The following is a 13,988-nucleotide window of genomic DNA, read 5'->3' on the forward strand; positions in this document are numbered from 1 at the left end:
GCTGCTTTGTTTATTGATTGGTGATTGAAAAATTATCGACTGTGGAAAGTAAACACAGAAGCACTCAGACAGTCATCAGGGAAACATCTCGTTAAATTTATAGCCATGGCGTCTGTCAGTGCACACACACACACACACACACACACACACACACACACACACACACACACACACACACACACACACACACACACACACACACACACACACTGTGTGGGTTTATACACGCTGTGGAAAAGCAGTGTGTGTCAGAGCTGTACGTGACTCAGGAGAATTGGAGAAGATTGTTCTTCTTCATCAAGCTGAACTGGAAATATGGCTGTAGTGATTAGTGGTGTCCAGATAGGATTGAGGGCTTTAATGTAACAAAATGCTGCTTTTATGCAGACAGAGAATGTTCAAGCAGGTTCCAATAAAAGTCTATAGCGACCTCTAGAGGTTACAAGATGTCAGAACATGCAGTTATTGTCACAACAAATGGCTGCGTGTTGACAATCCAAGTCTGCAAGTTTAAATCTAAATTACTTAAATTTAAACTTGTCATGCATGACGTCCATCTGGATAGAGAGTTATTCAGACGTCAAGTAAAACCACATTATTCACAATAATATCTCTGAACAAGCAGGGAACAATCTGCCAGCCCTTCTCTGTGTTTCTCATTATCATTCTAGATATTTGTTCTGCTGAACAACTGCAACACACTGATGTTCAGATGTTATGCTAAGCTTTGGTTTCTGAATAGATTTTTTTTTACTTCAACTGTTTAAAGTTCTATGCTTTCATTTCAGAATAGTATATTAATAATAATTATTGTGAGAGAAGAGGATACAGAAGACAGGGTTAGATGGAGGCAATTGATTCGCTGTGGCGACCCCTGAAGGGAAAAGCCGAAAGGAAAAGAAGAAGATATATATATATATATATATATATATATATATATATATATATATATATATATATATATATATATATATATGTGTGTGTGTGTGTGTGTGTGTGTGTGTGTGTGTGTGTGTGTGTGTGTATCTATCTATCTATCTATCTATCTATCTATCTATCTATCTATCTATATATATATATATATGTGTGTGTGTGTGTGTGTGTGTGTGTGTGTGTGTGTGTGTGTGTGTGTATATATATATATATATATATATATATATATATATATATGGACGATCATGAAAAACAAACAATAAAACACTGACAACACATTAATCATTGTGTAATGTGTTGTCAGTGTTTTCTTGTTTGTTTTTCATGATCGTTTTATCTTCACGAACAATTATATAATTCCATGTACATAGAATGTGGATAGCACTGCAAACGATACATTTTAATGTTTTATAATGAATAATCAAAGCGTCTGAAGTGCTGAAATAATTACTTTATTGAATTTGTCCTTACGTGTCTTTTCGCGGAACCAATTATGCTTAAACCCACTCCCCGCCGGAACTTTATAGATGTGGGACGGGAGCGATGGGAAGATGGCGGCGGCTATGGTACAAATGTCCTGTTTATACCGGGGCATGCTAGCGGTCAGGGCCACCGGCATCCGGACGCTCATCCCCGGCCTGGTTCCAGCGCACTTCCGAGCCTTCTCCGTGCGGAAGGAGCCGGACCTGGAGGAGAACCCGTTCTACAGCAAGTACCAGGACAAGATCCAGCAGCTGCGCAGGTGAGCAGAGAGCTACCAGCAGCACAGCGTGCTCACAGACCTGCCACCAAGGTTGCTATTTTAACAATCAAAACTTAACATGCATCCAGGGTGTAGTGGAAGATGTCCTCAAAGCTATAGATTTATTCGGCCTGTATTTCAACAATCTGTGGTACCGATATGTAATGGTGGTGTGTAACTGTACTGAGAGAGTGGAGAGTCTATACCTATGGCAGCATAACATAAGTAATGGACGGCTCTAGTGATCCCGAGCAGCCCTTACTGTCAGCTTCATCAAAGAGGAAAGTTTTAAGCCTGATCCTAAAAGTAGAGGTGGTGTCTGCCTCCAGAACCTAAACTGGGAGCAGATTCCACCACAGAGGAGCTGATCACTGAAGGTTCTGCCTCCCATTCTGCTTCTGGAAACTCTCAGAACCATCAGTAAATCTACAGTCTGAGAGTGAAGTGCTCTGTTAGGAAGATATGGTAGAATAAGGCCTTTAAGATAATATGGAGCTAGTCATTAAGAGTTTTATATGTTAGAAGCAGGATTTTAAGTTCCGTCCTGGATCTTACAGGGAGTCAGTGAAGAGGAGTTAATATGGGAGAAATGTGATCTCTGTTACTGGTTCCTGTCAGAACAACATTTTGAATCAACTGAAGATTTTAAGAGAATTATTAGGACACTCTGATAATAAAGCTTTACAGTAGTCCAGCTTAGAGGTTCTAAATACATAGACTGGTTTGTCAGCATTACTCTGAGAATAGATGTTCCTGATTTTGACACTATTGTCTCGATGAAAGAAGGCTGTTCTCCAGATGTGATTTATGTGAGTTAAAGGACATATTCTGATATACAATAACTCCAAAGTTATTTGCAGTAGAACTGGAGGCTAAGGCAATGTCATCAAGTTATACTAGATGACATACACACGTGGACAAAATTGTTGGTACCCCTCAGTTAAAGAAGGAAAAACCCACAATTCTCACTGAAATCACTTGAAACTCACAAAAGTAACAATAAATAAAAATTTATTGAAAATTAAATAATCAAAAACAGCCATTACTTTTGAATTGTTGATTAACATAATTATTAAAAAAAACAAACTAATGAAACAGGCCTGGACAAAAATGATGGTACCTCTATAAAAGATTGAAAACTATTTGACCAGAGTGACATGATTAACTCAGGTGTGTCATTTAATTGACATCACAGGTGTTTCCAAACTCATAATCAGTCAGTCTGCCTATTTAAAGGGAGACAAGTAGTCACCCTGCTGTTTGGTGAAAGGTGTGTACCACACTGAACATGGACAACAGAAAGCGAAGGAGAGAATTGTCCCAGGACATCCGAAAAAAAATGATAGACAAACATCTTAAAGGTAAAGGCTATAAGACCATCTCTAAACAGCTTGAAGTTCCTGTGACAACAGTGGCTCATATTATTCAGAAGTTCAAGACCCACGGGACAGTAGCCAACCTCCCTGGACGTGGCCGCAAGAGGAAAATTGATGACAAATTGAAGAGACGGATCGTTGGAATTGTATCCAAAGAGCCCAGAGCAACCTCCAAAGAAATTAAAGGTGAACTCCAAGGCCAAGGTACATCAGTGTCAGATCGCACCATTCGTCGTTGTTTGAGCCAAAGTGGACTTCATGGGAGACGACCAAGGAGGACACCACTGCTGAAAAAAACTCATAAAAAAGCCAGACTGGAATTTGCAAAAATGCATGTTGACAAGCCACAAAGCTTCTGGGAGAATGTCCTTTGGACAGATGAGACCAAACTGGAGCTTTTTGGTAAGGCACATCAACTCTATGTTCATAGACTCAAAAACCAAGCATACGAAGAAAAGAACACTGTCCCTCCGGTGAAACATGGAGGAGGCTCAGTAATGTTTTGGGGCTGCTTTGCTGCATCTGGCACAGGGTGTCTTGAAAGTGTGCAAGGTACGATGAAATCTGAAGACTATCAAGGCATTCTGGAGAGAAATGTGCTGCCTAGTGTCAGAAAGCTTGGTCTCAGTCGCAGGTCATGGGTCTTCCAACAGGACAACCATCCAAAACACACAGCCAAAAACACCCAAGAATGGCCGAGAGAAAAGCGTTGGACTATTCTAAAGTGGCCTTCTATGAGCCCAGATCTGAATCCCATTGAACATATGTGGAAGGAGCTGAAACATGCCATTTGGAGAAGACACCCATCAAACCTGAGACAACTGGAGCTGTTTGCTCATGAGGAGTGGGCCAAAATACCTGTTGACAGCTGCAGAACGCTCATTGACAAATACAGAAATGGTTTAATTGCAGTGATTGCCTCAAAAGGTTGTGCAACAAAATATTAAGTTATGGGTACCATCATTTTTGTCCAGCCCTATTTCATTAGTTTGTTTTTTTAAATAATTATGTTAATCAACAATTCAAAAGTGATGGCTGATTTTGATTATTTAATTTTCAATAAATTTTTATTTATTGTTACTTTTGTGAGTTTCAAGTGATTTCAGTGAGAATTGTGGGTTTTTCCTTCTTTAACTGAGGGGTACCAACAATTTTGTCCACGTGTGTATAACTACCACTGGTTAGACAGTGTGTTTCTGAGGTGTTTGTGGTCAAATGCATTTATCTGAATTGAGCAGAAGAAAGTTGCAGGTCATAAAGGCCTTTTTGTCCTTTAGACATGTTGAAGTTTGACCAACTGATCGGTTTCATTTGGTTTCATAGATAAATGTAGCTGGATGTCGTCTGCATAACATTTAACGTTCATGCAGGTCTTCCTAAAAATATTGCTTGAGGGGAGCATAAACAAATTAAAAAGTGTTGGTTCTAACACAGAACCCTGTGGAGCTCCATAACTAACTCTACTGTGAGCAGAAAAACATTTTTAACGTGAGCAAACTGGAATCAATCTGTTCAATATGATTTAAACCAGTTTAATGCAGTTTCTTTAATCTGAATAACATGTTCCAGTCTCTGTAAAAAAACAAAAAACAAAATGGGACCAACTGTATCAAATGCAGCACTGAGATCCCAAACTACAGCTTTTGTTCAAATTTCAACATACATAAAAGGTGTTCTATGATTGGATTGGTCTCTGTGTGCCTCAGTCACCTAAAGGCACAACATATGTGTTGCACTGTCATGTTTCTGGATGGGTTGCTCAGCTGGCTGGCAGCAGATCCACGAAACCATTCATTTCACTGAGTCACTGTCATGGACAGAAACATGGAGTTTCAGTGAATGAGCCTCAGATCAGGGGTGGCCAATAAGGTTTCAGAGAGGGCCATGGCCTCTCTTGATGCAACTAGTTGCATCAATGAAATTGTCATTAAATGTGTGACCTGCTGCCATGTGAGACTTCAAACAAATTAAGCCAGAAATATCAAATGCATGTCAGATTTCTGAGGAAAAATTCCAACTTTTAGCCTGTTCATTGTCAATTCAAGAAATTATTTATAAATTTGACTTTTTTTACAAGCTTTTTAGCAGCAGACTGTGTTGGGGATGAAGGATGGTGGCCGTAAATATATTCAGAAATGGTAGTGTCTACAGATACGGACCCGTACCCGTAGCCTGTGGCCTACGGATATGGCACTTTCCATTTGCCAGACAGATACGGACCCGTACGCGAGTCTAGAAGCTGCTAACCACTGCAAACTGTTGAAAGGTAAGCAAAGGTTAGGGTCAGGTTTAGGGTCTGTACCTGTAGTACCGATGCTACGGGTCCGTACCGCTAGCGTCTACCGGGAGTCACGTGACCAGATCTCGCGTATCTGATTGGCAAATGGAAAGTGCCGTATCCGTAGTCCACAGGCTACGGGTACGGGTCCGTACCTCTAGCAACAACCTTCAGAAATGCTGCAGCTCCACTCCATTTTCATGATTGATTCATTTCTGTGTTGTTCAGTCTATTATATGTAGAAAATTTCCATCACATAGTCCCAGAGCCTAAAGGGATATCTTTAAAGGGATTGTTTAAATAATAATAATAATATAACATTTTAACAGGTTGTTGAAAGTCAGGGAACAACAAATGTTTTTCTTAAAATAAAATGACTACAACATTTTTTGAAATCACTGATTTGGTCTGACTTGTTTTCAGTGCCAAACCACAGGAGTACAAGGTGCGGCTGGAGAAACGCCATGAGGCCCAGAAGGAGGTGCTCGGACACTCCAAGCAGGCCGAGTTCATCCGGCTCATGGAGCAGGAGGTGAGTATCAGCCGGGCTCACTGTTGGCCTGGACAACTGGAATATATGCTCTGACAGTCCTTCAAGTCCCAAAATACGACACGAGCAGGGTTCTCGCCAGCGCATTTCAGCGTAACGGCCCGTTACGCTTTCATAACGGGCTGTTATGCTGTGAGTTTAAAAGATTACACTGTGATTAGGGCCGCTACGCTGTTATTTTGACAGATAACGCCATGTGCGTTTGTTTTTATCAACTGGGTGCCTATCTAGGTTAATTTATGTCTCCCCACCTCAGCCGTACTTTCCTGTAGATTGACCCGTTCCCGTCTAAAATTAAGAGTTGCTTCCAATCTCGGGATTACAATTAGTATGTCTCGGTTGTTTCTGTGATGCCATGTATGGTGAATAGTGGCCTAAATCACGAGCATTTGGAGCATCTGTGTGACGCTCATTGGCTGCATCTGGGCCGGCCGCTCGCGAGATTTAATGAAGGCTATTGCGCATGCATGGGCGCGAGGACCTGCCGTTACGCTGTAAAAAAATCCTGGTGAGAACCCTGACGAGTTCAAGTCATAAACTGAAACGCAGCCAAATGTACACACATGTCAAATGCGTATTTTTAGTAGCTGAATAAAGCTGCAAATAAACAGTAGCAGTGTGCAGTGAAATGTGTTAGTCGTAGCAGAACATCCTGCGTGCTTGTATTTATCACCGCTATAATGGAGAACTTTAATGTCTTTGTTCGTCTCCATCCCTGCAGTTGGAGAAAAGAGACCAAATGGCTGCTGGTGATGGAGCATCAGGAGGTTTCACCAAGAACAAGGTGAGCTGAGGAGAGGAGAACTGTATTAACAGCACACGTGCACCAGCGTAGCAGGGAACTCTTTCTTTTTTTTAAAGTTGTTCTTTTTATTTGACAGCAAAGTAGGGAGAAAAGTGGGGGGGGGAGACCAACAGCAAAGGGCTGGACTCAAACCTAGACCGCTGCATCAGGGACTTTAGCCCGTTTATGGGCCGTCCCTCAACCTGTTGAGCTACCTGAATACCCAGAGGTTTCTTTCTGACAGTCATTAATGTATTCTCAGAAAGAAAATAGTAATATGACAACAGTCTGAGCTTACCTTTTGCAAATTTGGGCTTGAAACGTGGGTTGGTCATGACTTATGACATCATCAGCAAACCCAATGTGCATTATTATTCAATTTGCAAAAAAATAATTTTACAATTAATTTGAGAACATCAGTGACACCTTGCAGGGTGACTTTCAGTATCATTATTTTTCTGCAGAATCTGTTTGCAGTCTAAACATGTATGGTTGAATTACTCCAATATTACAACTTGTCATTGACGAGAGTTGTCTTGTGTTTGAGTGGAGTTGTGGGTGAGCTGGTGTGCTGAGCTGCAGCTAGCAGGCAGGGGTTAGTGGAGAAAGAGGCGAGACATTCACAGACCCGACATTCTAAAGGAAGCCACAGTGTAAATTTACAACTAAGTGCAGCCCTTCTCTGTATTTCTACATGATCATTATAGATGTTTGTTCTGCTGAACAACTGCAACATAATTCCAAAGTGCTTGATGGTGGTGAAATTTAGAGCTGGAAGCAACAAACTAAACAATAGGGATATTTTTTATACTAATACCATATAAAAAGAAAACTGCACACTGCAAAATAGACACGGGACTGAAAAATGCAATGAGAGAAAATAGTTTCTAGATTTCTAAAAACAGATACCCAGAATTCCTCTCTGTTAAAACCTTTGACTCTAATAAATTGGCCAAATGAAGCTAACATTTAGAACCTGATTATCCGACGTTCAGATTTGTGGTTTAGAGGCTGAGCAAAGTCTGTGCATTTTAAACAAAGTAACAGCTAACTTGCATATTTGCCGTAAAGTGTCAGAAAACCTGTGAAAAAAAATAACCATTTCAGCTGCTGAAGTTCCATGGTCATTTCTGTTAGTTTGAATCTTTTTACATAGTGTTTAACAGACATTAACGTGCTGTTCTGTAGACGCTGGGCTCCATCCTCAACCTGGAAATGATTAAGAACAAGACGGGTGAGGAAATTGCAGAGGTGAGTCTGGGATGAGGTCACATGGCTTCCTGTGGCAGGTGAAACCTTTTGGAGCTGTTGGTTGTCTTACCTTTACTTTGTTCTTTTGTTCTTCTCTCAGCTTTGGACGAAGTTTTATTCTGCGAAGGACACGATCAGCGCCGTCATCCCGGTGAGCTGATGAATCCCAACTTTTTGAATTTATCGCTGACATTTGCTTCTTTTATTTTTCGCCCACACTTGGTTTGAATTAACAAAGAAAGGCGTGGAATGCACAGATTTTTTTTCTCTTAGCCATATCCGAAATGTATTTCTTAGTTCAGTTTGCTTTGGTGGCAAAATTGTGCCTTCAGTTGTGGTGTTTATGTCTGTTGAACACTGTCTGTACAGTTCCCAGTAAACAGAACATGTCTGTAAACGGTTTCAGAAATCCTGCAGTGATGAGGAGTGTTCACATCAGTACTTGCATGGTAGAGATCTAATGACCTGTCTTTCTTTGTATTTGCAGACACAGATCTATGAGGTGATTTCCAGCAGAACAAAGTCCTGCCCGATGGTAAGCTCACTGCTCAGAATGAGACGCGATGATGAGAAGCTGCAGAAACTAAAGTGAAGCATGCGATGATCAGTGTGTCAGTATCACCAGACACAATGGTTATTTTCTGTTCTACTACAAAAGACAAAGCTGCTGATTGTGAGCTTGTGGCGGAACGGGTGCAAATACCCGTCCATCCATTATATATACAGTGCTTAATCCTCATTAAGGTCTCTGGGGCCTATCCCAGCTGACCCTGGACAGGTCGCCAGTCCATAGCTTGTTTTATGCTTGCCGCACCCGCAAGGTCCGTGCGACTCTGCGTGGACAAATGATGTCATTTTGGCAGCCACGCCCCCTCACACAGCCCTTCTCAAGCGTAAAATTTCTGTGTCGTGCACCTCCAAATTTTTCTAACAACGTGGACAGAGACACGCGGAAAGTTGGGGGAGAACAGGAGCTCCTAGCAGTAGAAGTTCAGTTCAGTTGCTTTGATAAGATTCATCACACAGAGATCACCATGGTAACCGGGTTATGAACAGTTAATGGTGTGAAATGAAAAGTAACTGCTGAAATGCAACTATTCAGTAAAATGCCATGTTGTAAGTGGTGTACGCAATGGCAAACAACTTCTACTCTAGTTTAGTACTAGATTAGACTAGATAGATGTGTTTGTGATACGCTGCCCCCTGCAGTTTGGGAGGAGACACCACATGGAGTATATCATCACACGTTCTCTTGAGCAGATTTTAGGGTGGCCTAAATCTTTGTGTGTGTTCTGAGTGCAGGTACCACACCTGTAAAAATTGTTTAGAGGTCATTATGAGAGGAGAAAAGAGTGTTTCAGGATCTGAGGGACCCTGAAAAACTGCTGTAACACTGATCCACTAAAGCTCAGGGAAGACAAATGCAGATTGGTTAAACCTGGAGAGGACAACAAGCACCATTTCATCTGTCCTCTCAACGTCTTGTTGACCAGTAATCTCTCCTCTCTCACGTCACCCTCAACAATGTAAAGTTTACAACATACGCTAACAGAACAAACCTCCATTGTTCTATTTTCTACATGCACACTGCAGAATATTTAGAGTTAGAAATGAACTTGAACGTGTCTTAGGACTGTGGGTGGAAGCCAGAGAACCTGGAGAAAACCCACACATGGACAGGGAGAACAAGCAAACTCCACACAGAAAGATCCCAGGCCAGAACGCAAACCGGGGATCTTCTAGCTGCAAGGCGACAGGGCCACCCACAGGGCCACCCACTGACCCACCGTGCAGCCCTACTGGATAACCAGCAACTAAAAATGATCAAAAGTTATTAATGATCTGTTGTTTAAGCACATGAAATGTTTCCTCTGACTGCTGGACTGTTTCCTCTTTATTTTCCTAACTCATCACCACCGTCTCTCTCGTCTTCAGTTTCTTTACGCATTACCCCAGAAAGAGGGTTACGAGTTCTTTGTGGGTCAGTGGTCCGGACATGAGCTGCACTTCACCTCCCTCATCAATGTCCAGGTAAACAGCTTCACACCCACGACACCTTCACATGCTGCTGAGAAGCCCAACGTCCTCAGGGCTCCCCTCAACTCTGACATCTATAAACCAACATTGAACATTGAATTTGATGTTAAAGCTGATGTAAGCTGAGTGGTCGACCTCTTCTAGCTTTCTTGTCGTCTGACTCACTGGATGTAGACACACATTTCACACAGCTTTCTGCTCCTCTCCTGTCTGTGTGTTACTAACCTCCATGCAGCACTACAAATGAACACTAAAAGTTTTTCTGAGGATTTGGAGAAACAATAAGAATTAGCTGTCCTTATGACATTTCTTATCTCTCTGAATGTTCCACCAAAACAATGTTGCAGGGACATCTGAGCTGCATCCAGGGATTATCACCGCTCAAAACAACTGTGATTGGTTTAAAGAAATGCAAAGAGGATGTCCGGATAGTTCCGATACGTTGAGCGGGTGACCTATAAACAGGTGCTGTAGTCCCTGATGCAGTGGTCATGGGTTCAATTCCAGCTCTCCCCCTCATTCTTCTCCCTACTTTCCTTTCTGCCTCTCTACTTATCCTGTCAAAAAATGGCCAAAACAATACAAGCAAGTGAAAGGATTAGTTGTGTTATTGTTTGGAAAGTTGAGTCTCCGGTCATGACATTTTTGCTGTAGTAAAAAGAGGCATGTTTAGATGAGCAAAAACTGGAATGCTTGTCTAAGTTTGTTGCATTTACTATTTACCTTTGACGTTTGTTTCAGGAGTCTGGACATTCAGGCAAAAATGATAACATTAGTATATGTTCTGATTTCTTTAGCATGTTTTCACCAGAGATTTCTGACTGCTGGAGACAGTGATGGTTTGAAAACTGCAAAACAGACGACGTTGTTGGTCCATATTTGCATTTTTCTGTTGTCTGGAAATACATAAAAAAACTCTGACTTTAACAATTGCATTCATTTATAGAACCACGTATTCAGAGGTCAATTTAAATGTTTTATTGAACCAAAAATAGGGATGTATTGTTGTTTTTTGTAATCCGTTCCCAAGAGAAAAAAAAAATCCCAGTGTGCTTCTTTGGCTCCGATGCTATCTGTAGTTCCTCTGTGCTTTCCAGCAGCGCCCCCCCAGCTTCATTTTTAATGCAAATGTCTATCAGTTCCAAACATTGGTTAATGGACGAGTTGAGGATTAAAAATCTGTATCAGTCAGACAATCTAGTAAAATATTACAGAACATCCTGGTGCAACTCTTTACATGATCACAGGTTGGCTGCTGTTCTGTGGACTGAAATGTCTGAATGTAAAAACTCCACAGTCACACTGTTGCTCACTGAGATGCTAAATGGATGTTTCCTGTGTCCAGACGCTGGGTGAGAACGCTCCCAGTCAGCTGATCCTCTACCACTACCCAGACCTGAAGGAGGAGAAGGGCGTTGTGCTCATGACAGCTGAGATGGACTCCAGGTTCATAGTAAGTTCATGGAAAAGCCCAAATTAAAGGAACATGCCAATGTTTTTAACCTCTTTTTCTATTTTACACACTGCTAGACACTAATATACAATATGCTATACATTATTATACACGGTATACAGTATTACATACACTATTATACACCGTTATATACACTATTATAAGGCTCATTCCAGAAGTGAAGGACATTTTGGCTTCACATATAGCAGGAAGTAAAATTCAAACAGTGTGATTGAGCATATTAAGTGTAGTGAGGGCGATGCAGAGTAGATTGGTGGAAATGGGCAGCACCACATCAGCTGCTCGCTGATGATCACATGATTGTGATCCTACTAAGAATCCACTGCTGGTGACTTATCAGGACTTATCCGTCAGAAATCACTCAAGGACTGAGCAGCCTTGGCACAGTGCTGCACTCTCTGTGCTGTTCTTGTTAAAATATTATGTTGATTAAAAAAATGTCCCCACAATTACAAGAGACATCAGTGAAAAATAGTACCAAAAAAAAGCAGATCTATGTTTCATTTTAACTGTTTCATTTCCGATTCAGTTTGGTCATCAGGAGGGTGGGACAAGAGAAAATTGCATTTTAGGGGGAACTTCAGACTTATTTGGTATTTTAAAAAATAGTTTCAAACTTTCTTTTCTGCTAGCTTTTTTAGATTTGGTCTCAGGACAAATACATTTACACAAGAACTGCATGTTTTAGTATTTTGTACATGAATTGTTTGATTGTAGAATGTCCTCCAGGTCTGGAATGACCTCTGTACACTCCAGCTGTAGTGTCAGACATGGACAGAAAGGAGACTGGTTCATGCTTAAAGACATATTTCCCGTATATAAACCCTTCTCTTCCTCGTTTCCCCAGACCGTCCACCAGGCTCAATGCTTGGCCAATCAGGTGCAACTGTTCTACAGCACGCAGAGGCAGGAGACGTACAGATTGGTGGAGACATTTAACCATCACCCTGCAGACTTCAAACACATGTCTGTGATAGCAGAGCTGGAGCAGAGCGGGCTGGGCTCTACGGCTTCCCCTGGTTCCTGAGTCACCACCACACCGCCTGCTGTCACACGTCCAGGACCTGTTGCTCTCTTTTAACATGACAGTAGATGTTTTATCACTCAGCACCTTCCACTGGAATGCAGCTGCTTCTCATCCTGTGTATAAAGTTTGCAGCAGCGGCTGTGATTTAGGAAAACGAACATAAAGAAGCACAGATTGCCTCTCATGAACTCGGATGATCTACAACACATCTTGTGTATTCATTTGGAACCACAGACAATATTGTGGCAGTGTCTTGTTCTATAAAGAATAAATCACACTGTCTCCTGTTCTTCATATCTGACTGGACCAGACAAACCCAAAAACCATTTTAATTTAAGTCTGAATATTGTGTCAGATTTTTCATCTCCTTGTTCTTGGAACAAAAAACCTTTGATGTGTGGTTTAGACGAAGCCCTAAGGTTAAGTTTCAGCGCTGTGGGTCATTATCACAAGCAGAATTATTGGGTGGTGTCTGGTAGAGTCTAAATAACTGTCATTGACCCTGCTTGTAATTTCCAAAGGGAATGGAGATCTGACTGACCCATTTCAACATGGAAGGAGTGAATGTTCAATATTAAAGTGAATCCACAACACCTTCAGCTCCCATTATTCCGTCTATAGTAGTGAGAATGGTGCACACCATTAGTGCTGATATTTCTGAAGTCTGAAAATGCAACTTTGCACTCTGACCATCTCTTCATGTTGTCTCCATCAAGCTTTGTGGTTGTGATGTCTGAAATCTGCAGTGAGCTCCTGTCTTTTCAAACATGTTGGAGGAAGCTTTAGTTTGTCCTTCCCTTATAGCAGGTCTGTCAAACAGAGGCCACATTCATCCCAGTTTGATCTCCAGTGGACCGCACTGCTACAATCACAGCATGACAACGAATAAATAACACACCACATTTTTCTTTGTTTCAGGGCAAAAAGTGCATTCTGAAAGCGTTCACATAATGGACTATGATTTTTACAGAACATTCTAAACATCTGATCATTTACACGTGCATTACACTACCATTCAAAAGTTTGGGGTCACTTAGAAATGTCCTTATTTTTGAAAGAAAAGCTTTTTTTTTCAATGAAAACAACAATTGAATCATAGATCAAGTCTAGATATTGTTATTGTGATAAATGACTAATTTAGCTGAAAACGGCTGATTTCTAATGGAATATCTCCATAGGGGTACAGAGGAACATTTCCAGCAACCATCACTCCTGTGTTCTAATGCTACAGTGTGTTAGCTAATGGTGTTGAAAGGCTCATTGATGATTAGAAAACCCTTGTGCAGTTATGTTAGCACATGGATAGAAGTGTGAGTTTTCATGGAAAACATGAAATTGCCTGGGTGACCCCAAACTTTTGACAGATAGCGTACAACTTACAGATCACAGTGGGTCTACAAAGACTCAAAACATTCAGTCACAGCTATCTGGAACTGAACAATCTAGTATTTTAATCAGCAAAAATAAGAGAAGTCCGAGGCACTCCGAGTTCCTAAAAGTCCTTTAATCATTCACGGACGGCAGTATACGCGTTTG

General features: G+C 41.3%; 1 protein-coding gene across 1 annotated transcript; it reads left to right on the forward strand.

The window, feature by feature from the left end:
- Positions 1 to 1,452: 1,452 nt before the first annotated feature.
- atpaf1 (ATP synthase mitochondrial F1 complex assembly factor 1) lies at positions 1,453 to 13,045 on the forward strand. Its single transcript, XM_051947167.1, has 9 exons — positions 1,453 to 1,675; positions 5,753 to 5,861; positions 6,601 to 6,663; positions 7,852 to 7,914; positions 8,015 to 8,065; positions 8,402 to 8,449; positions 9,850 to 9,945; positions 11,297 to 11,404; positions 12,273 to 13,045. The coding sequence occupies exons 1-9, from the start codon at positions 1,461 to 1,463 to the stop codon at positions 12,450 to 12,452; spliced, it is 933 nt and encodes a 310-aa protein (XP_051803127.1). The 5' UTR covers positions 1,453 to 1,460; the 3' UTR covers positions 12,453 to 13,045.
- Positions 13,046 to 13,988: the final 943 nt, after the last annotated feature.

This window comes from Acanthochromis polyacanthus, chromosome 4, assembly GCF_021347895.1.
Source record: "Acanthochromis polyacanthus isolate Apoly-LR-REF ecotype Palm Island chromosome 4, KAUST_Apoly_ChrSc, whole genome shotgun sequence".
In the NCBI taxonomy this organism is placed as follows: domain Eukaryota; kingdom Metazoa; phylum Chordata; class Actinopteri; family Pomacentridae; genus Acanthochromis; species Acanthochromis polyacanthus.